We start from the raw sequence: 23,127 nt of genomic DNA, 5'->3' as shown, positions 1-23,127 counted from the left end.
AAAGAAACACTGTAGAGTCAGGAAGAAAACAGAAGCTTCCATCTCAGGCCATTCCAAATAACCACTTTATTTCCCATGGAACATCACCATGGCAGCCCCCACAGCAGCATCAACATCTTTCCCGTAAACCACAGGGAATGGAAAAATCCTTTCCACTTCCTGCTTCAGCACCTCATTCCTGGCCAGGGCACTCCCACTGCCCAGGATCCTCCTCACGCCCACGTCCGTCAGGCGCTGCACAGGTAACATGGAGCAGAGGTTTTGGACAATCCCACGGCACAGAGCTCTGGTGACGTGGCCCAGGGACAGCTCAGAGGCAGCAATGTTGGTCACTGATCCCAACTGCTCAGGAATGTGTCTCTCTCCAAATATGGTTGGGTGGACTGAGAGTTTGCTGTGGTTTTGGGCCAAGGCTGCTTGGATTATCCTTGTATAGATGGCAGACTCCTGGACCTGAAGTCCTGCGGATGGGAAATACCAGGTTACTAATCTCTTACAATGGACACTTATCCATCTGTTCAGCAAAATACTGGATATCTTTTTCCATGTCCCAAGGGTGACTGTTTTTTCCAGGATTATGAACCATAGTTCTCCCACTCGATTTTATCCAGGATCTGTGACACTAGAAACCTTCTCTGAAACTGCCTTTCCTGACAGTACATTCCTCATCACCTGTCCTGTGCTAAGTTACACGAAACACCATCAGGCACTAATGGCAGAGAGCAGCTTCAGTGGCTGGATTCCATGTGAATGTGAAGCTCACCTCAAGTACTCGCTGAAAGAACAACTTCAGAGCTCACTTTTGTATTGCAAAACCCAAGAGATTATTAAAAAACCTGTGAAGACCAAGCTTAAAGCACTTAGAAGACATTACACGAGTTTGAGTCTTAAAATCCATTAGAGTTCTGCAAAAGGCAACTGATCCAACCAAGGGACTCCTCTGGACTGCAGTCACACAAAATTAGAGGCTGTTCTCCTCAAATCTGCCAGCTTTTCCTTGTGAAAATCAACTTGCACAAAATAATTCTCTTCTGTCCTTGAAACCAAAGAAGACCTAGAGGCAATGTGAATGTGGAGTCCAAGCATGACTGTCCCAGCATGTTCATAAGCAGGAAATTCCAGAGATCTAGGAAGCCTGGCCCAAGAGTTACATCCTCGTTCCCTGTATGGCACGACAGAACAGCTCTAGGCTTGTTCCTTTGCCTCAGCTTCCTTTTACCTTGATGATCAACCTCAATTTTAAGCTTCAACTCTCCTTGACATGACTTACCCAGCTCCTCTGTCCACTGTGCCACCATGCCCACGAATGTTGCCAGCACGTTGCCTCCGTTGAGCGATGCTGCCACTGCCAAGTAGTCCCCATTGAAGTAGGGAAAATAAGTAACAGCTGAGGAAGGATCTGGTGTCTCTGGAGGCTGGAAACCAGGGGGCATTGAGATGGTCAGCTGAGCAGAGGTACTGAAATTAAGAACTAGAACACAAAAGGAATCAAAAAAAGGAAAAAAAAAGTCAGTGTTTCACTAAGCCACCCTGAAGGAGGACAACGAGTAAACCAAATCAGATACTAAAATGATCATACTTGCATCAGTCCTCTCAGTCAGACAGGAATAAACAGAGCACTGTAAATCTCCCAGAGCAATTCCTACTTTTACTCCTTTGGGTATTCCATGCCATGCACAGGTTGTCCTGCCTGCAATGCTTCCAGGGTCTCCCACCTCTGGAAGCAAGTGAACAGGAAAGCCGGATTTTTTCAATCTGTAATCAGAACAACATTATTGGAGGAAAGCAGTATGGGAACTGTGGCATGACTACAAAGACCTCTTTGAAGTCACAGATGAAGCTGTCCATATATTTGTGGCTGCTGGATTTATGGAGGCTTTCACCTATTTAGAAAGCTCTGTCTTGGACAGGGGCAGCATTCCAGTCCAATGGGCTGGGTAAACTAGAATAGTCTAGAAGAATAAATAGTTTTCCTTTATATGCAATCTGAGTACCTGAGATCATACAGCACGTGTTCAGCCAGTTTAACTTGCTGATGTCACATGGACAAGCAGTTCCAGTGTAAAGGGACAATCAAAAAACAGCAAAAAATGCAGCTAAGTGTCAAAGAACTTAAGATGTCATGCAATTAGTGGTTCAAAACCAAATCACAAAGAGTTAAATCCAACAAACTCCTTATGCAATCAGCTGCAAGATAACACTACAGTGCTATAGCAACAGCTCCACATTAGTAAAAGTTCAGTTGGCAAAATGCAAGTTTCTGTCACTCTTTCATACCTTGATGAGAAGATCTTTCACCTTGGAGTCCTGGCCTAACCTAAGCCCTGAATATATAAGGCCTTAGCACTCAGTCCTGAAAGAGTAAATCATTAAAATAAATAAGTAAATAAATAAACTATTCCCTATAAGATTTCCTGTAGCTTAACAACTACATTATCACAAGTAAGTCTTAGTAGTTATGAAGGAGCTCAGTTGAAAGAACTGCCTTTGCCACGACAGAGGGAACACTGTGGCTGCAACATGCACTTGTCCATTCCCATCCATCCCATCCCACCATGGAAAAGGAGAGAACAGTTTGCCATACAAGCACTCACTGATGAGCCTCTCAGCTCTGCTCTTGGTAGGTATTTCTAAAAATACTGTACCAGATTTTACAAGATTTAAACAGATACACTTCACAAACCAGAGCAAACTCTCAGTAGTCAGGAGTTCAGCAGTGCAGGTCACAACTGATTAGGAGTAACTTTTGACACCTTTTTATCTGTGGCACATTGATACTCAGGGCCCAAAGAAGTGCAGTGCACAAGCCCCAGTGAATCACCTTAGCACTTACATGTCAGTATTCCAGCTTTTGCTTCTGGAATTAAAATATCCCCAGCTGGCAGCATTCTGGACAGACATGAGTGGCTTCTTCAGGTCACACAACATGGCAACCACGTAGTCCTGGATAGTGCCAGCTGCATCATAAGCCTTCAGAAAATCTGGACTTTTAAACAAGACATTTTAAAAACAAAACCAGTAAGGGTATTTTGCTATAAGGCAGTGGGAGCAAGACAACTTCCATTGCTACAGAGAACTTGACACGTGTGGTCTCATCTAAAAATTAAACTGCCACCTCAGTGATCAACCTGCATTTTGTTGTTTTGGTTTGTTTTTTTAAATGGAATTTGTTTTCCAAACTGCAGGAATACTTATCTCCTGATGGAAGATGGAGAGACAGCAGCTTTAAGGAATGAATTGTCTTGGTTCAAAAGCACAGCATTGCAGAAGTCACCAGGAAAGTAGTAAGTGTTTGCATGAAAAAAGTGGCACTTGAGCTTGGGAAAATAGGTAAACTCCCACAGCTGGGCAGAGATCTACAAATGATATGAATGGAAATGTATCAAATGGTGAAACAATGTAGCTCTAAAGTAGGATCAGACCCTATTCCATATATTTGCTGGACACATAATGGAAGAAACCAAGATCTAGTAAGTTTTTTCCCCTTTATTGAACCTGAGCTCACTGCAGAGGAAGACTCTGGCTCTTTGAGAAAGATGAAACTAAGAGCAAACCTTGCTGATGTCAAGTCATAAGTGAAAAATTATATCCTCTGCAAACATGCCACAACAAAGCAGAGCACTCATAACACCTCATGAGGATCTCAGCGTCCGAGGAAGGAAGGAACTGAAATTAATTTAGAGGCTTTTTGATTTAGCATCTGGCAGCAACCAGAACAAGCACTCTGTGACTGCTTTAGGCATGTTGGTATTTTCATAAACAGCACGAGGCAAAATGACAGTGTTCAAACTGCATCAGCAGAGCTCCTCTGACCAGTACAATGGACTACAATTATTCTGTGATACTTTAAAGCTTCTGTTACTCTATGGTCAGAAGCTCTTCTTTTTGTTAGAAATCTGTAGTAATTTTATGAGGTCAGAGACTCTTGTGTGCTCAGTTGCATATAGTTTATATTAAATACTGCCATTTTAAATATTGTTTGACAACTTAATTAAGATGATGATTACAGAGAAACACACCCCCTCAGCCTGCAGCAGCATTAACATGCTACAGGAATAGGAATTGCCACATAAATTCAAGATGAGAAACTGCCTGACACAGAAGCCCTTTTGAGAAGCAATGTACCTCTTCTTTAAATACCAGTAGATTGTGGCACATCCAAATCCTGTAGCCAAGCTCACATGTGACTGTGGCAGAGGAAGAGAAGAGAGGAAGGTGGGACTGCAGCGGCCGTCCTGCCAAGTCACCAGGTGACTGACGTGCTGTGGCTCAAAGGCAGGGCCTGTGCCACACTCTGTCCACTTGCAACCTGAAACACAAAGTATCCAAGAAATCCAGTGACTCCCTGCACTGCAGCCTGCCTGGCATCCCTCATTTCTGGACACGCTTGATAATTTGTTCAATATACCGGAAAAAGAGCAGAAACGGAGCCAGCAGAGATTGAAATCAAATTATTTGGTCATGGTTTTCAGCCCTAGATAATGTCATAATGCCAGTCATCCTTTGCTAAAACAGAGGATGCTATCCAAGGCCTTCCTTTTCTCTAAGCACTCCTAGTGCCTAAAGGAGCAAGCCACTTGCACCTTGAGATATTAAAGATACTTAAATAGCAGGTGAGCCACAAAAAACCCCCAACCACAGTTCTGCTATGGGAGGCAAGGAGCTGATATGGCAGCTCTCACATACAAACCTCAACTGGGATCTGCCACATCACAACCTGGAGAATGCTGTGGTAGCAACGAACTGCCCATGATGGAGACACCAAGTTTCATCACCTTTTAAGCCAGCATGAAACCTGGGTCTATAAGTATTAAGCAGTGGACTGCAAAGTACTAAAGAGTAACCCTCCCCTGTGCTGTGCAGTGAAGCTTCACCAAAGCAGATCAAAGTTTAATTCAGTTTTACCAGTCCAGCACGTTCCTTTTGAACACAGACCTCTACAGCTTTGATGAAACCTTCACATCCTTTCACCTGAGAGGCAGGGCTCAAGCACTGGCACGTGATGTTTGCCAGCACACTCCAGGGCTCAGCTCTGGCCTCTCCCTGGACAAAGGGCAGGGACAGGACAGGCCACTCACTGTCTCCAGCTGGCTCTGAAACTGAGGCAAACTCCTGGGTTTTGGCCAGGGAGCAGAGTTTCAAGCTGTGCTGTGCCACTTGTCCTACAGTCAGAGAAGAGACCCAGCTGCCTGACTCACAGAAATACGGCTAAAAAAGTCATTCTTGGGCTGGATAAATCACACTCACACAGCAAACAGCAGCCAAGAAAGCTGGGAAGTGCCATGTGAAACATGCAAAGCAAAACACATACTCTTGCTCGTTCCCTTAATTCCCTGTTCTATCAAGTCCGTTGGAACCGAATTTCCAATTGGTTTGCTTTTCTAGTCTTAAATGGATTCTAAGAAATATTAGTAACCATAAATCTAATCCCAAAGGATGCTGCTAAAAATTTTATTTGTGTCCCAAAGGTCCTGGATTCACTTAGTCCACTCAAAACAAATGAGAGCAAACACCCTCTTTCACTTGATAGAAATGAAACTAAAGTGGCATGTGGCTTGAGGACATAAAATATTTACCAATATGACATAAGAACCTGTGTCTATGAACCCAGGAGGCTTTGTTATGTAGCTCTTGGGACACGTGGAAAGCAAAACAGCTCCTTCAGTCCATCAGCCTTTGGATTTCTTTCTTCCTAATAATTTTCAAATTTAACATAAAATTACAGCCAGAAATGAATAGTAGAGTGTCTCTTCAAGTAATTAAGACCCTGACAATTTCTGACAGGCAGTGACTAGCACTTCTGGGAAATCTAATCTACGGTTTGCAATAAATCTTGGCTTAATCTGCATAACTCCTATTATAGTAAGACTTGTATAATTGTATTTATAGATAATTGTTCCGACTATATGCACATCATAAGGTAAAAAGAAAGAAGACATGGAACCACAATCTGGAAGCTTTACACTTCAGCAGGTTTATAAGGCAATAGCCAAGAAGATAATCCCTCCCTATCTCAGAGGGCTGGCAATCCAAGGCCTGGATTTTTCCAGTATCTTCACTATCACAAGGGTTATCTGGGTATTTGCACAGTCAAGCCCCACGTGACCACCTCACTGCAGCTGATTTTGTTTCTGAGGTCTTGCCAAGCAGCTGAGCATTCAGAATCATGACCATAGTCCTTTTTCAGCTCCTACTAACAGAAGCATAAGCAACAAAATGAATGCAACACGACAGTCTACAACTTGGCAGGAAAAAAATGGCTTGAGATTTTGGGGGGAAACAACCAGAAAGCTGTGGAAATGCTGGAGAGCATCCCCCCCAAAGTTACTCACAATTAACAAGCCACAAATATGTTATTCCTCCTTCATATAATTGTGCTGACTCTGCAGAGATCTCATTAGACTAAATCCTTTAACTATCTGTGCAAACAATATCATTAACTATACAAGGAGCTGAAATTCCAGAAAAAAAAGCAAAATTCCCACAGAAGATGACCTGTTAATTCTGTTTTACAGAAGACCAAAGTGAATACACAGCAGTTTAATCACAGAATCATTTCAGTGCTAAAATTTAATTTTAACTCTGAAGAGGAATGTTAAAGGATTAATGTTACCTTTATCACTTTTCCAAAACACAACCCCATGCATTTGTCCTGAAATCCCAATGTGGGTGACTCGCTGGAGCTGCTGCTGAGGTAGAGCAGCAAGGCACTCATTCAGTGCTCTTATTATTCTCTGGACATTCTGCTCCATTCCCTGCAACCAGAAAGCATCATCCTGAGCATGCACCCATTAGGATTCACCCAGTGTATTTATTAAACAAGGCTGCTCTAGTCAAAAGTGAAGAACAGAACTCATTTAGCTTAATAGCATATATTAGAGTAACATTCACTACTAAACTGTAAAAAGGAAAAACATCCAAAAAACCCCACAAACCCACAAAACCTAAAGACAAATACTAGGAAGCTGAGAAGAAGATTTTCATGATGTTGATATTTCACTTCTGAATATTTTATTCCTAAAACTACCCAGCAAACTGATCTGCTCATCAAACTGACCAAACTGTGCCTCAAGAAGCTCTATGGCAGCTTTCACACTTTCAAAGACTCAGATTACTTTGTGACAGACCAGTATCAAGATTACAAACAAAACTACTCAAACACTAGTCTACAAATAAATGTGAACTTTGTACATAGGTACTTTTGGCTGCACAAACACGGCTGTAGGGAGGAGGGCTGCCCTGTTTGGAATCTTTGCTTAGAAATTAGCCCTGGACTCACTACAATACTAGGCCAGAGGAATGCTGATGTGCATTTTTTATGATTCTGATTCATCCTTTTTTTAGACTGACCAACACAATGGATGAAAAGATCTTTTCATAGGAGTACATGTTCCTGGTTATTTCCACCGGGAATTTCCAGTTATGATTCCACCTCACAATAAAGTACCCAACACCCTTCCAGTTGGCAAGTGGTTGCTGTTCCCTGACTGGGAGTGTCAAGGACAAGGTGGTGGTTCATGGGAGAACAGTTTCAGATAGTCTTGGGCAACTTTTCAAAACCTGGGTCTTTCTTAAATCAAGCAGCTCTACCTGACTTCCTTGAACAGGGAACAGGGAGTGTTTTAACTCTAGTTTCAAGTATCCATAAACATGCAGCAACCATCTGTCAATCTCGGCATAAAACAAGCCAAGAAAGCCACTGGAGTCTGCACAGTGTAGCAAAACCCAGGCACGACAAGGCAAGGCTGGTGTCCTGCAATTGCCATCAGCGCTCCCTGCCAGTCCTTACCTGCGGTCCAGCTTCCAGGCTATCGGTGCGTGCCTGCGTCTCCCTGGAGCAGCTCTCTGCCAGCACCAGCCCTCGCTCTGTCCCTGTCACCAGGGCCGCCTTCACCGACGTGGTGCCCACGTCTATGCCCAGCACACAGGTGGGCTCAGGGCTGCCCGCCATGGCCGTGAGGGGACCGCTGTCAGCTTGCCCACCGCATCCAAGGGGACCGACACCCACCATGCCGAGCTCCACACGGTTCCTTGTGCCCCGGAGGGGTTACCAGCCGCCAAGAGCCGAGGGCACACGCAGTGTGGGCTCCCAGGGACGGGACAGGAGCGCGACCTGGACTTTGCCCTCAGTCTGAGGGTGCCTCCCCCTCAGCACTCCCCGGCCACTACCCCTTCACCCAGAGAGTGACAAACCGCCCCTTCCCCAGCCCTCTCCGCTGACACGCGCACCCTTAAGCTAGACTTTTTGTCGAAAACCAGACTTCTTGACACAAATCAAACCAGGACAGCACCCAGCCCGCCTCGTCCCCTCTCGCAACCCTCCCCCCTCACAGACCCGCTCCGCCACACCCAAGATGGCCCCGGGGGCGGCCGCAGCGACGCGGTGGGCGCTGGGCGGGGAGTCCACAGGCGATCGCCTCACGTGAGAGCTGAAAAGGGAAGAACCGGGACGGCGCCGGGCGCTGAAGGAGGTGGGTGTCCTCCCGCTCCCCGGCACCGCCGCGTGTCCCAAAGCACCGGGTGCCCCTCTCCGCCAGGGCTCCCGAGGAGAGGGCGGCGGGACTACAAGTCCCAGCGTGCCCCGCGGCGCGCTGCCAGCGGCGGGGGCTGGCGAGGGCGCGGGGGCTGCCGAGATTTGTAGTCCCGCGCGTTGGGGCTGGGGGGGGGTCCGTCACGGGAAAAGAGCTGAAGTAAAGATGTAAAGATGTCCCCGGGGAGTCCGGGCACACAGAGGGACTGGGAGATCGGTACTTTCTGAGCGGTGCTGGGGGTCCCTCGGCCGGGCTGGGGGCCGCGGTGCTGGGAGGGGAGCTATTTGCCTCGGCTGCCGCCTGAGGGGATGGGCTGTGCCCCCCTCGAAACGCGTGGGACCTGAGCAAAGCTTCTCCCCGCTTTCTCTGCAGCTTTTCCACCATGAGGACGCGGTACCTGCTCCCCGCTCTGCTGAGCCTCTTTCTTGTGCTGCCGGGGCCTGGCGGTGAGTGTTTGGTCATCCCAGTTTGGCCCCCCAGGGCTCCAGACCAGTAAGAGGTGGAAGAGGGCAGCTCTCCAGTTATCCCATTACAGCTCTCCAGGGATACCCGTGACACGCTCCCATCAGCTCTTCTCTCACACCTTACCTTGGCTTGGTGTCAGTGCTCTGCCCAGGCACTGTTGTGGGGGAGCCCTCGCCTCACACTCCAAAATCTGTAGAAGCAGATTAAATACTGCCTGGGATGCAGCCAGTGATAAACTGACTACCTCCTCTGCACTGAAATAACTTTTTAGAACACTGTGTAATATGTGCCAACAGTAAAAAGAAAGAAAGTGTCCAGGCCAAGCTGTGCAAACTGTTTATCTCTCCGTTTCTGGTCTTATTTTTATATGGCTCTTTGTTCTTTCCCCTTGTCTCTCGTGTCTTTTAAACACATAATGAATAAAATAGGCTTGGATTCCACCTGTCAAAATTGATGACATCTGACCAGCTTCACGTTTTGATAGTTGTTGTACTGGCACTTGGAATCTTGGCCTCTTAAGAGCATGATGTGGCACAACATAGCTGAGGTGTTGTACAACGTACCCCTTAATTCAATATTTCAGAGCACTGTAAGTAAGGTGCTTGAGATTCTTGAAGTACTAACATAGTAAATGTACATTCTCTTGGATATCTGGGCACCTGGTTTGAATTTGTGATCCAAGAAGTAATTTTAAACTAAATTTGGGGCATTTATGACTCTTAGATTACTAGGGTCACATCAAGAATCAGTGTGGCAGTATTCTGTGGTCTTCACTTGGCATAACCTTTTGTTGAACTTCACGTATTTAAATTGCTTCCTTCCAAAATCTTCAAGTGACAATTATTTACTTCTCCTTTTAAGTTGTTTAGTCACCTTAACTTCAGTACCTTTAGTTGCTGTACTGCCTTTGCTGTTTTTCATGTGTACTAATGTGATTGATCTGATACTGCAGGTACCAGCTGACAAAATGTCTATGGCACAAAAGAAAATAGGTTGTTCTTCTGAAGAAGCTGTTCATAGTAATTGAGATTTGTGTGGGTGTTTTTTTTCCCCCCAGATGGAGTCATTGTATTGTCTGTCCCTGAAGTGGTTTCTTTAGAAAGTGGAAGTTCAACAAACGTCACCATCTCTCTGAGGTAAAGTCATGATTGCAGCTTTACTTTCCCTTTGGAACAGGGGCTGTCCTCCATAAATGAATTTACAGTTCCTCCATTTCTAAAAGTTGATGCTTAAGAGAAACTTGCATTTCCTAGAAGGATAGCCTCCTGGACAAATGCTCAGTGGAGTTCTCTAGGGAAGATATGCAGGACTGTGTCACTCAGAGAGGGTTTTTTTTTTAGTTTTTTTTTGTTTTGTCTTACTGCTGTAATTTCTGTCCTTCATCACCCCAAGTACATGGGCATTGTTTCTGCCCCTCCTTACCAGCAAGGATTAGTGAGCACAAGGATGGGATCCTGGTGGCAATGACTTTGCTCTGCCACTTGTTTGGAGAAGAGGGAGCTAAAATGTGGCCACATAATGTCTCGTGCCCTCTCTGGTTCAGATAAAAGAACCAGTACAATGTTCACACACTTGGGTGCTGGTGTTTCTCCGAGTACCAGGCAGGGACTGCTGTGTGTGGGCTGCTCATTGCTGAGAGGATTTAGCAGATACTCCCCCACATGCCTGCAGCAATCTCTGAACTCAGGCACCAGCCTGACCTGTTTTCTTCTGCCTTCACAGGGCTCCATTAAATGAGACACTGGTGATAACTCTTAATACTACACACTCCTCAAAGAACAGCACCATCGTTGAACTGCCTGATGAAGTAAGTGACAGAACAGATTTGTGATCTTAAACAAAAGGCTCCTGCTGGTGTGGTGCAATTCCTTTCTCTTCCCTCTACTTTGCCTTGCAGGTACAGTTCCCTGCAGGTCACACTAAAGCAGACTTCCAAGTGAAAGCAGATGATGTTGGACAAGTAACAGTTTATCTTTATGCCACTAATTCCAACTTAACTGGGTGAGAAGCTGTTTTTTAGTTCCACTTACTCTCCTATAGCTTTCTAAACTTTGGGGTAACTATTCCCTCCTTGTTGTAAAGTGAGATGTAGTTGAGAAGATGTGATAACCTCCAGCAAACCCCAGGGTGTTCAGATAAATAGAGGGCATGGAAGCAGAGTGATAATCTTGGTATTTTAGATTTAATTACTAGATAGCTGAGTTATCACAGCTCCTTAGTCTGGTTTTAATAACCCTTCCCAAAAGCATGAAAACTACATGCCAGATTTTCCAGTCTGGGAAGCATTTGGTTGTCAGTGTCCAGGGGGATACTGATCTTTCTGTGCAGGCTTTGTTCTGGATTTCTAATAGCCTGGTGCAGCTGTGCACCCACATCACTACCTTGACATACAGGTGCTTTGCTTTCTAGTTAGGGCAGCCCTCTTCTCACAGGTGCCAGTTCTCCCTCACAGGAAAAGTCTAGCAAGATGGAGAAAGCTGGACAGTATTCACTTGTTGCCCAGATGTCACTGAGCAACAAGATGCTCCTGTTTTACTTCCTGGTTTTGCTTCTGCTTTTAAGACTCGAAGCAAATGCAGAGGTGAGCACGTGGAACCCTCACAGGACAGGCACAATCATGAGGCTTTGCTGACAGAGCATGGAAAGTGCAACTCTCTCTTGCCTAACAGAACCTTGTGCTAAGAGAGTGGAAGCCACAGGCACGAGATGACCTTTTTGAACATCCCTGTGGTAAAAGAATGGAAAGGAAAAGAGTCAGGCAAGAAGGAAAGGGGGGGTAGGAGTGAGAGATGTCCTGAACATAACAAGGACACTAAAGAAAAGGGGAGCAACTCAACTGCAACCAACTGAATCTTTGTTGTCTTGTCTCAACACCTGAACTCTATTTCCTCTCTCAAAGCAGAGCAAGACAAAATCTCCTGAAAAAAGTGTGAACAGATGAATAAACTAATTCTTTTTGCATTAACCATCAGACCTAGGATTCGATTCCAAGTGATCCATAGCATCATAGTGAGATATGCTGATGAGGTGATTGGCTGGATCTATTTTGTTGCCTGGTCCATCTCCTTTTATCCTCAACTCTTTGAGAACTGGCGACGAAAAAGGTAAAGAGGCTTAAGATGTGTTTGCAAGTCACTTAAGCACTCCTGCAAATCCTGTTCATAGCTTCAGTTACATCCATCTTTGTTATTGTGAATTATCCATGGAAAGATGGGGAAAAAAACCAAGGCAAACTGCAGCCCCACTGAGCTTTTATACATGCAGGTTAGGGGAGACTAAGTGCATCTGATCCTAAGGTTTGGCATCCAGTACTAGTTTGTGATTAGAGGAGACTTCCCCATTGCCTTTGGTGTGATGTTGCAAATCATCTGCCTGAGCCAGTTGTGATGATCACTTTTAAAGGTTGCAGTCTTGAGAGCTGTTTCTCAGATCCTTCCTTGTAGTGTTATCATTAGGCCAGCTCCCCTTAAACTAAGTGACTCCAAGTAGAAACATTATTATATATAAGAACTAAAGCATTTATTCTGGCAGAAATGCACTAGTGCCTCAGGCTGGAATGGCTTTATCAGAGAAGCTGAACTTATGGAGGGGTCAAGTTAAACACCAGGGACACAACCTGGTCAGTGAGAGCTGTGTTATTGCACCTTGCTTCCTCATGAACTCACAGCCTTGTGTTGTCACAATGCCTGAGGCTTTTGCTTAATCAGAAATTGCCTGTAAATCAGTACATTTTAGGGTCAAGCTGTCCCTGGAACTGCCTGTAATGCTCTGATGCATGTTTCTCTTTTTTTTTCCCCCCCTACTCTAGTGTTGTTGGACTAAGCTTTGACTTTATAGCATTAAACCTCACTGGCTTTATAGCATACAGTGTATTTAACATTGGCCTCTTCTGGATTCCCTTGATTAAGGTGAGCATGATTCTCTCTAAATACTTGCCAGGGGTTGGGTATCTACAGAAGGGAATTAAAACATGTGGCTGGTTTTGGCTTCTCTTACCTTTAGGAGGAATTCTTGGTCAGTTATCCCAGCGGGGTGAACCCCGTGGCCATCAATGATGTTTTCTTCAGTCTCCACGCAGTAACTCTGACTCTCCTCACCATCGTTCAGTGCTGCATTTACGAGGTGGGTCTGGGTGCTGGGCTCATCTGTCGGCTCTGGCAGAGCTCCCTCTGCCGGGCACCTCACCGCTCCTTTGGGGCTCCAAAATCCTCTTCACTGCACTGTCACTGCCTTCCCAAAAGCCAGGCTTCACAATCCAGCTGCCTTCATCTTTCCTAAGTTAGCAACAACTCCACTGATCATATCTGCTTCAGCCTGATGGATGTTCTGAGCTTATAAGTTCCTTAGGGACTCATAACAACTGAGGCAAACAGCCAGATTCATAAAGTTCCCAAGCAGATCTCTGGCCAGCATATAGATTACAGCAATTCAAACTTGCAGCTTTTTTTCAACTTCTTTTATCCTAAAACAGCTGTTAATGCCCTTTTACAATTCACACCTTTTCAGGTGAGACTGATTGATTTTTACAGTCAGGTGGTTCTTTGTTTAATTCTCATGTAAAAGCCTCTGATCTGAACAAGCCAATTTTCTCTAGATGGTAACTGTTTCTCTCTTGGTGTTCTTCCTTTGGTGATGCTAAACCCAAAACTGTAACAGCCCCTCTGTCCCCACTGCCAGGTGCAATAGTCATCTTTTACCATAATGGCATTATCAGCCTTTTGAATACATAGGAACTCTTCATATCATCAGACTGAATTTGGGAGATTGTTACAGATTATGCACTATAAATACTCCCAAATTGTTTCCCCCCTTACTCAGGGACAGCAGTGTTTCAAAATATTGATATGAATATTTCTCATCAGCTCTTGCAAACCTACACCTGGTTGCTGTAGCACTTGCTTAATTTTAAAGTTCCCTTGTGGTACCAGCCTGACTGGTAAAACAGGTTTGGACTGTAATGTTGCACAGTCATGGACAAACTGTATCTTAGTGTCTGGGGATGTATGGCCAGACCAAACTGTATCCATGTTTCTGTTTCAGAGAGCAGGTCAGAAAGTATCCAAAGTTGTTGTTGGACTACTGGCACTTGCATGGATCTTCACCTTCACCACGCTGTTTCTTGCTGCAGCTGAGGAGATGACTTGGCTACAGTTCTTATTCTGCTTCTCCTACATTAAGTTAGCAGTCACACTGATAAAATATTTTCCTCAGGTAAATCTGAACTTTTTTTGCTTTTCTGCTACATTCTTAAGCCTGCTGTGTGTGCTCTTGAAAGTCTGACTACACTAACCCACCAATGATTATTTATTAAGGCTTTTTGTGACAAAACCGGCATAGTTATGCCTGAAGCTGCTTAAATGTTACTCTCAAATGCCTGTGCCTGACACACTGACTGACTCCTTGTTACACTCCCAGGCGTACATGAATTTCCGTCGGAAAAGCACTGAGGGATGGAGTATTGGAAATGTATTACTGGACTTCACTGGCGGAAGCTTCAGCCTTCTCCAGATGTTTTTGCAGTCATACAACAATGGTAAGCCTGGAACTGAGCTGCTGGGGCCTTTCTTCATGGGGTGAAGATATAAACCAGCAGGTTATCCTCAGGAGGATGATGTTTGTGCTGGGGTATGGGGAGCTGTTCTTTTACAAAGAATAAAGAATCTGCTCATACTCCCTCAAGATATAAAATGAAGTAGCTATTCTGAAGAAACCACAGGAACAGTTATTAATTAGCTTTGCATAAGATGTGCACTCCAGTCAGTCCTAAGGTGTGTCTAAGCAGTCCAAGTAATAATAATGAACTTATCTAACATGCATGGCATGACCTCGTAGTCTTGAGACAAGACCACACTTGAGGAGATAGACTTAACTCTAATTTTGTGTTTGACAGATCAGTGGAAATTAATCTTTGGAGATCCAACCAAGTTTGGCCTGGGTGTCTTCTCCATCATCTTTGATATTGTTTTTATGGTCCAGCACTACTGCCTCTACAGGAAACGAGGATATGAACCTTGTGAATAACAAACATCACTTGTGGGGACAAAAACTTTAAACTGAACTCACCTCTACCCTGGCTGAGGGCTTTCAAGATTCCTGCTGCCAGTCACCAGGAATACTGATTCTGATCTGTGTCTATAATTTGATCCTCTCTGGTGTGGAATGTTGCCTTGTCAAACACTGATTACCAGATGCCTTAAGGACAGCAAGCTCTCTGGCCACCACTTGCACATGGGAGACTCGTGCCTGTTGAAGCTGCACACACAGTTTAGCTTGAGCACTCCAAGCAACACGTGGCTATTTTTTCATTAACAAAAGGGAAGAGAAAGACCAGAGCGATGTCTTTCTGATGGGGAGTGAAGCACAAAGAACAGAGTTCTGTCTTCCAAAAATCTGAGATCTTGTTTAAGCAACCACTTAATATCTTAATGTAATGACTGAAGACTGTGAATTCAAGTGCTGCTGACTCCTCAGACAGCTGCTCACAGTGCAGCACCACTCAGGCTGGCAGTTAACAGCCAGAGTGGGACATAACAACAACGGGGTTGGTAGCAAATGCACAAATATCAGAATTTTAACTCTTTATTAAAAAAAATTCTAAGAAGCAGAAACTGTATTCTTATTTCTATTCCTATTTCACTTATTTCACTCTTTCAAAGGTGCTAAGACAAGTGCTCAGAATACTTCCAGTTGCTAACTTCATTTTGCTCAGTTGTACTGACATGCCTTAAATCCTAATGGGTGGATGGTAAAGATTAAAGATTTATCAAATGAGTGGGCCATCTTAACAGCCCCATGATTAAAGTTTAAGCATAAGCTTTTGTTCCTGGGCAACTTTCTAACTACACGTGGTACTCTCAAGGTAGAGATCAAGGTCTTGAATTACTTGGAAGGTAAGTGTTAGACCTTTTAAAAGAAGTAGAAGGGAATCTATGCATTTGTGCTTGAATAATTGAATGCTTAAAATATCATGTGTTTTACTAGGTGTCAATCTAAGGAAAAGCAGGTTCTCCCCTCCTAGAGCCCAGGTGAAGCTTGACAGCTCAGTAACACCACAAATACCCACCAGTGAAACCAGACCTTACTAACCTCAGTCCAGAATCTACTTCAGGGCAGAAAAAAGGTCTCAGCTGGAGGCATCCAAGTGATGTGGCACTCTTAAAAGTAAGGAGAAACAGCTCAGGAAATCCAACTTTGTTTTATTGTGTGTAAAATCAAGTGAAATAGCAGTACAAATAGCAGTGTATCCTTTATAGTAACAAAAATAACTTCAGCTTGAAAGACTTAAAATTTACCATGGAATTCTTAAGTTACAAAAATTCAAAAGCAGGATTGTAGTAATTCCATAGATATAAAATTGGTAAATAGGCATCTGCTGGTGTGCATAGAACAGTCTGAGATGCATCAATCACAACATGGCACAGCAGTAATGTACTGAATAAGTTAGTCTGCCACCTCCTCATGTTCTATTTACAACAGCTTACCTGAAGACTGCTTAAGGAAAGTATAGATATGTATAAATCAACTGAAGAGGATTAAAAACTCCAGTTTTTGGGTAACTGTAAAGCTGGCTGGCTAACAAACCATAGGATGCCAGATCATGAACTTAGTGTTGCAGCAAGAATCCTCAATCCTGGTGGCATGTTGATTTAAACAACTACCAGAAGTTTAAATTTGGTCAAGAGGCACTTTTGCAAGTTACTGGCATATTCATATCTTCCATCCAATAAATCAGTGATTTACACAAAGTCTTCTAGAAGACAAACCAAAATCCACCCCTCCCATTTCAAGTCTGATAGAAGTGGAATGAAGAACTGAAAACTCTACAGATACAAGCAGCTTTTTTTGGTAAGTTCAGCCACATTGTTTTCTTTCCTGCTCCATATTCCCTTAATTTAAACTCAGTTCATCTGATGCTCCAAATTACTTGGGAACAAGGAGAATTAAGGTTTTACTTTGCCAGGGAGGCTGAACTGTAGTGTCCATGAAGCTGTGGTGTACTTCACAAAGATTAATCTAATACTTGTGTGCTACTCAGTTGTTTCTTGTCTGAAGAGGCTGCTTTGTACATGGAATCTTTGCAGGGAACTGTAATGCCCCAAACCCTTCAGCACACTCTCCAGCTCGCACACGGTGTGGGATTAGTACAGTGCTCCTCCCCACAGCAGTGTGCAACTCTTAATTCTGGCATTTTAATTTGATAGCATGGAAGGGACAGGACAGCTCATTTCTAAAAGCTTAGGCACAGCAAACCCTCTGGTTTTTCATAGCAGAAGCCACATTTCCTCTTAAAATAGGAAGCTTTTGTGTTACAGGAGACTCCTGTCAAAATTAAGGCTTTTCCAGTTGCTCTTAGTTAACTACAGTTTGTCCTGTCCCAAAAGCCATGATGACAAAAGTCTTGCCATGTACCTGCAGGGCAGACTTTAGAGAAGCACTCTGCTGAGGGGACTATTGTTTTACTACTGCCAGTTACACCAGAGGAAGTTAAAATAAAGTAGTGTTTACCACAGGTAGGAACGTGCACCCCTTCCAGACAACCTGTTCCAGTCTAGGATTTGCTTCTTTCTTTGATACCAGTCTATACATCTCCCTCCCTAACCCTTCCCCAGCTCCATGATTGATTAGGACATCATGGATTGCTGCACAGCCTTCTGCAGGGATTGCCTGGTCACCAGCAGCCGTACCACCTCCTCGTTCCTTTTTGTCAGCCTCTTCCTAGCCTGGTCATGGGTCACCATTGTCATATCCCAGCCATTCACCTGGGGGAAAAAAACATAAAATGAGGCAGGTGCAGGGACTCACAGGTGTCCTGTTAGTGTTCTGTCAGAACCATGCAGTGGATATGCCACAGCTCAGTTGATAAACAAACCCCACAAACTGTCCTGGGAAGTGCCCAGATGACTGTTTTCCCCCAGCAGAGGCTTGTCTGCAGTGTGCACATGGAGCTGTGTTAGTACTGTGTTATCTTGGTGTTTACCTGCATGATCTTGTCTCCAATCTGGAGTCCTGCAACTTCTGCTGGGCCTCCCTCTGTCACCCTCGTTACATAGATACCCTGGGAAAAAATGAAGGGTTCATTCCCTAAAGATGGGAGCATTAAATACTCAAGGGCCATTCTACTACAATGCAAAAATACTTTGTAGTGTACTATGGAATTCGAGTTTAAAAAAAAGGCTTGTGCAATGTTGGACAATAGAAAAGGTGGAGAGGTCATTTAAACAACCTCACTTTGCAAGTGATAATGAGGAAACAGTAACTTCAGTAGTAGTGGTGTGAGGGGACAAAGATGCTGAATTGGATCCCTCAGCCTTTTAGAGAAGGAGTTGCTACAGGAAAAGAGCATCTGACCTTGTCAGTCTTGTCTTCAGAGAAAGGGTTCTGGGTAGGGTCCTGATCAATGCCACCCCCGATGCTGAATCCCAGAATCAAATTGTCACCTTGACGAAGCTTATGGATTTCAATTCTTTGCTGAAAAGAGGAGAGAAAATAGCTCAGTATTGTGATGACTGGAAGGAATCTTGGCTGTTTCAGACACAAATATTTCAGATCCAGTCAGATTGTCTTTCACAGAGATCCCACACACCCACCAGAGGAGGCTGCCCAGAGGTTGGTACCCTTGTGTACTGTAAGCAGACAGCTCTAAACCCCCTGGCAGCACAGAACTGTCCTCTGGCATTTGCTGTCAGCCACACAGCCCTGGTGTTGACAGCAGCTGGCTCTGAACTGTTCTGTCACAGAGGAGAAGGACAGGAAGCCATTCCATGCTCAGCCCAAGGGTTCTCATGCCATGACACAGCCAAGCACCTTAATTACTCAGAGCTTTATCCCCTGCCCAGGGATAGAAAGGAACAACACTAAAACCAGACCAGGTCTCTTTAAACATGACTCATGCCTTGATAACCAGCAGTCACTCATGACCAGACTCATCTCACTTGTTATCCACGTGCCCTGTGTTCCTGCTAGTCCTATCGGCAGAAATGACAACCTATTATTAGGATGGATCTTTTTCAGGATAACTTATCCACACTTTTGTAATCCAGGGGCAGGTTCCTCGCTGCCAGATGCACAGAGGCCTCTGACAAGCTTTATGCATTATGTCAGCATTGTACAAATGCCAGCAATTCCTGAGCCACGATGAAAAGCCACAGTCTTAACTGGCACAATAACCTCTCGAAAGGTGGTTCAGCCTATCTAGTGGAAGATGTTCCTGCTTATTCCAGGGGCTCGATGAGGTGACCTTTAAAGGTCCCTTCCAACCCAAACCATTCTGTGAGAATTCCTCACAGGCGCTGGACTCAGACCCTCCCTGGGATCCAGACTGACTGGGATCAGTGGATGCAGAGTGGGATCCACAGCAGGACAGAGTCCGTGTTCTCAAGGCTGTCAGCTCTCAGACACTGGGGGCTGTGCAGCCTGTTCCAGCCGAGGTACCAGTCACACTCCCAGAGCACAACCACCTTTAGTATTCCAACCACCAGAAGGCACAGAGTCCTTCACTTGCACTGTGTGCGATTACCTCACTTTAAAAGCTCTGCTTCCTAAACCCCACCCAGACAAGCAGGTGCTTTATCCTGCCCCTGCCCTGGCAGAGCGGGCACCACACCGGCAACCGGTGGTCCCGATACCGGGAGAAGGCGCTTCAGGCCATCACGGCCACTCGTTCCCTTTTTTCTCAAGCAACACCGGAGCAGCCGGCGGGCCTGGGCAGGGGTCTGTTGTCTCTCGGGCCGGCGGACCTTCCCCGCAGTTCTCCCACTCCGGGGGGGCAGAGGCGCTTGTGCCCCGAGTGCCCGGCGGGGCCGGCCGAGCTCTGACAGCCCCCGCGGCAACCGGGGCCGGCGGCGCTGCGGACCGCGCCCTTCGCCCGCTCCCTCCACGCCCGCGGGGACATCCACCCCCGCCGGGCACCTCCGCCCGCTGACAGCCCGCAGGGCGCTGCCGGGCGGCACCGGCACCGCCACCTCTGTCCCCGTGCCAGTCCCCTCAGCAGCTCCCAGCGTGGTGCTCCCGGCCCGTCCCGCACCCTTCGCCCGCTCCCTCCACGCACCCACGGACCGGGGCTGGCCCAGGGACCTCCACCCCCCGACAACCTGCAGGGTGGTCCTGGGCCACCCCCATCCTCACCAGCAGCCCCCGGCGCGGTACCCCTCCCGCCCCGTCCCACCTCAGCACGACAGCGGCGACCGGCTGTCCCGGCACAAACGCCATCTCCCCCCGTGCCCCTGTCCCCGCTCACCACCACGGCGGTGACGGGCTGTCCCGGCACAAACGCCATCTCCCCCCGTGCCCCTGTCCCCGCTCACCACCACGGCGGTGACGGGCTGTCCCGGCACAAACGCCATCTCCCCCCGTGCCCCTGTCCCCGCTCACCACCACGGCGGTGACGGGCTGTCCCGGCACAAACGCCATCTCCCCCCGTGCCCCTGTCCCCGCTCACCACCACGGCGGTGACGGGCTGTCCCGGCACAAACGCCATCTCCCCCCGTGCCCCTGTCCCCGCTCACCACCACGGCGGTGACGGGCTGTCCCGGTACAAACGCCATCTCCCTCTCTCTCCTTCCCCTCCCGTCGCCGCCCGAACAAAAGCGCCTGGCCCGGCCCCGCCCCCCTCCCACCTCCAGCCAATCGGGTGCCGCCCCGCCCGCGCCGCGCCCCGCGCGCGGCCGCGTCCCGTCGGCCCCCGCGCCAAGATGGCGGGCGGGCGGTGCCGGCGGCGCGGTAGGTGCGGGTCGGGCCCGGCGGGGCCCGCGGGGCGGGAGGTCCGGCAGGTCCGGCCCGAACCGGCGGGGCGGGAGGTGGCGGTCGGGCCCGGTGACGCGCGCTGTGTGCTGTCCCTTGGCAGGGTGCGAGGCGTGACGGAGCGGCGGTCCCGCGGAGCTGCGCGCCGCCGTGGATGAGAGGTACCGTGGGGGCGGGAGGGCCGCTGAGGGGCCGGCGCGCTGAGGGCGGGCGAGCTCGCACAGCCTTGTCGGGCTCGTACAGCCTTGTCTGTGCTTCACCCCAGTGCCGCTGCGAGCCAGGAGGTCGCTGGTGGAGCCATGGCCGCCGTGGTGGCCAAGCGCGAGGGGCCGCAGTTCATCAGCGAGGCGGCCGTGCGGGGCAACGCGGCCATCCTGGACTATTGCCGCACCTCCGTGTCCGCCCTGTCGGGCGCCACCGCCGGCATCCTCGGCCTCACCGGCCTGCACGGCTTCATCTTCTACTTCCTGGCCTCCGTCCTGCTCTCCGTGCTGCTGGTGCTGAAGGCCGGGCGGCGGTGGAACAAGTACTTCAAGTCGCGGCGGCCGCTCTTCACGGGGGGGCTCGTGGGGGGGCTCTTCACCTACGTCCTGTTCTGGACTTTCCTGTACGGGATGGTCCACGTGTACTGAGCGGGGCACGAGGACTGTTGCCAAAAGTCACTACACAATAGGCTCACCTTCCAAGCTGTTTTCCATGGCTCGTGTCATTAATGCTGTCGGTAAATTATGTCCGAGTACAAATTAATCAGTAGCACTGTTCTAATTAAAACTGAATGTGAAGCACCACTTGGATGCCTCCTGTGAGTGTTTGTTTGCTGGCTAAGGGATAATTTCTGTCCCTAAATGCAGACACAGATGTGGGTTTGGTTAATGTAATCCCTCGTATCCTTTCTTTGGGTAAGACACACCAGTTACAGTCCCCTCTGGATTTGCTGCCTGTCCCTACACACAAATCCTGCTGGAGCAGCGTGTAACAGCCCTGAAATAATCCACTGACCCCTGTAATTAGGTGTAAGTAAAGTTTTGGTACAGAAATGTATCTGAGTTGCTAGTGCAAATGTTCTCCCCCACAATTGCTGTCTGTACATGTAACCGAAAATGACACTGGCCACCAGAAAAGTCACTAAATGGTGCTCTCACAAGTCAAACACTTCACTCATTTTTAGTACTGCTGTGTCAAATGATCCACAGACAACCAACACCCCTGTGAACCTGCTGGCATGTTCTATAAGTGACCAGTGCAGCGTTGTGGTTCCAGAGAGGACAATTCAACCACCACACAGGTAATACCTTTCCTCTAGCCCTGCCCCTGCTCAGCTGACTTTCTTACATCAGAGTGTCACCAAGAGAAGGTGATGTGTGAAACCTGATACACCCTGCACAGAACAGTCTTGGGGAGCACTGCCCTAAAGGGACACATTTTATTGCTGTAAGTTAAATACAATGAGGAAAAAAAAATTCAAACTCAAGAAACAAGCTCCTGAGAAGGAATCTGGTTATGTTTTATTAACAGCAAGGGTTGTGGGAATTGTGTTAAACAGTATAAAGAAGGGAAACGTTCTGGGGAATTTTGGAGGCCTGAGGACTTAAATTCAGGAAATAGCTTTGGTCCTCTGACAAGAGGAGGTTGTTTTGTCAAGTTAAAACAGTGGTTTCAGCAGAGCACAGTCAGCTCTGCATGTTGTGATGAGCAACTTGGTCTCCATGGGTTGTACCTGGGCTTGATGCCACATGTGGGGTTCACCATGTATTTCACCATCTGAAAATTACTCAGAGTTAACCCCTGACAGTCCAAAGCCTGGGCTGCTGTATTGGTAACACTGAAAGGCCTGACTAGTGCAGTTACACACATGGTGAGTGGTGTTTGCCTAGAGAAGAGGCTTCTGGCACGAAGAGAGGAGGTTTTGGATGAGGTCAGAGGTACACAGCTTATCCTAAATTACCTCCACTGCTTAGTTCTATTTTCTAGCTACATTTTTGGCTCAATACACAGAAGCAGAGGGAGTGAACTAGACTGAGTGGGGTTGCTATCAATGACTGGATTCAGAGTTTGACACTGCTAACGTGTGAATTTTAATTTAGAATCAACCTGTACCTCAGAACAACTGCTTCAAAGAAGTGAAAGCAGAGGTGGGTGCAGCTGCTGGTGCCATTTGTGCAGACACTCAATGGCAGCAGCTCCCTGAAGGCCACCTTACCTCTGTCCAGAAATGTGTAAGGACACTGCAGCAGGAGCCCTTAAATCTTGGTATTCAGAGAGTGCACAGAAACATTCAATCCATTATCACAAGGACTCCCAGTAAGTGGTGACTGTCAGCACTTCCAGAACTCTGCTCAGCCATGCTGTGCAAGCTCTAAATGAGGCAGAAATATTGATTCACTGCTGTCTT

General features: G+C 47.0%; 4 protein-coding genes across 8 annotated transcripts; 2 read left to right on the top strand and 2 right to left on the bottom strand.

Moving 5' to 3' along the window:
* Window positions 1-43: 43 nt before the first annotated feature.
* Window positions 44-8,414, bottom strand: SHPK (sedoheptulokinase). Of its 2 annotated transcripts, none has more exons than XM_064677950.1 (7): window positions 8,336-8,414; window positions 6,614-6,755; window positions 4,126-4,309; window positions 2,834-2,986; window positions 1,580-1,755; window positions 1,271-1,471; window positions 44-461 (listed from the first exon to the last, which is right to left on the bottom strand). In XM_064677950.1, exons 2-7 carry the CDS (start codon window positions 6,750-6,752, stop codon window positions 67-69), a joined length of 1,248 nt encoding a protein of 415 aa, XP_064534020.1. In that variant the 5' UTR covers window positions 6,753-6,755; window positions 8,336-8,414; the 3' UTR covers window positions 44-66. The 2 variants fall into 2 exon arrangements, with proteins under 2 accessions (XP_064534020.1, XP_064534019.1); XM_064677949.1 differs by lacking the exon at window positions 8,336-8,414 and adding an exon at window positions 7,790-8,142.
* CTNS (cystinosin, lysosomal cystine transporter) lies at window positions 8,332-15,604 on the top strand. Its single transcript, XM_064677958.1, has 11 exons — window positions 8,332-8,471; window positions 8,904-8,977; window positions 10,054-10,132; window positions 10,719-10,803; window positions 10,894-10,997; window positions 11,969-12,100; window positions 12,805-12,904; window positions 12,999-13,118; window positions 14,037-14,207; window positions 14,412-14,529; window positions 14,887-15,604. The coding sequence occupies exons 2-11, from the start codon at window positions 8,914-8,916 to the stop codon at window positions 15,015-15,017; spliced, it is 1,104 nt and encodes a 367-aa protein (XP_064534028.1). The 5' UTR covers window positions 8,332-8,471; window positions 8,904-8,913; the 3' UTR covers window positions 15,018-15,604.
* Window positions 15,605-16,172: 568 nt separating this feature from the next.
* On the bottom strand, window positions 16,173-20,599 carry TAX1BP3 (Tax1 binding protein 3). Of its 2 annotated transcripts, none has more exons than XM_064677962.1 (4): window positions 20,501-20,599; window positions 18,345-18,464; window positions 17,974-18,051; window positions 16,173-17,755 (listed from the first exon to the last, which is right to left on the bottom strand). In XM_064677962.1, the coding sequence occupies exons 1-4, from the start codon at window positions 20,537-20,539 to the stop codon at window positions 17,618-17,620; spliced, it is 375 nt and encodes a 124-aa protein (XP_064534032.1). In that variant the 5' UTR covers window positions 20,540-20,599; the 3' UTR covers window positions 16,173-17,617. The 2 variants fall into 2 exon arrangements, with proteins under 2 accessions (XP_064534032.1, XP_064534031.1); XM_064677961.1 differs by lacking the exon at window positions 20,501-20,599 and adding an exon at window positions 20,233-20,341.
* A 31-nt stretch (window positions 20,600-20,630) lies between these two features.
* Window positions 20,631-21,523, top strand: EMC6 (ER membrane protein complex subunit 6). 3 transcript variants are annotated; one of them, XM_064677563.1, is made up of 3 exons: window positions 20,631-20,714; window positions 20,839-20,896; window positions 21,001-21,523. In XM_064677563.1, exon 3 carries the CDS (start codon window positions 21,035-21,037, stop codon window positions 21,365-21,367), a length of 333 nt encoding a protein of 110 aa, XP_064533633.1. In that variant the 5' UTR covers window positions 20,631-20,714; window positions 20,839-20,896; window positions 21,001-21,034; the 3' UTR covers window positions 21,368-21,523. The 3 variants fall into 3 exon arrangements, with proteins under 3 accessions (XP_064533633.1, XP_064533632.1, XP_064533634.1); XM_064677562.1 differs by having other exon boundaries at window positions 20,637-20,714; window positions 20,979-21,523; XM_064677564.1 differs by having other exon boundaries at window positions 20,692-20,718.
* Window positions 21,524-23,127: the final 1,604 nt, after the last annotated feature.

This window comes from Pseudopipra pipra, chromosome 21 (genome assembly GCF_036250125.1).
Source record: "Pseudopipra pipra isolate bDixPip1 chromosome 21, bDixPip1.hap1, whole genome shotgun sequence".
In the NCBI taxonomy this organism is placed as follows: Eukaryota; Metazoa; Chordata; class Aves; order Passeriformes; family Pipridae; genus Pseudopipra; species Pseudopipra pipra.
Note: the sequence above shows the minus strand (reverse complement) of the source record. Positions and strands in the feature narration are given on the sequence as shown.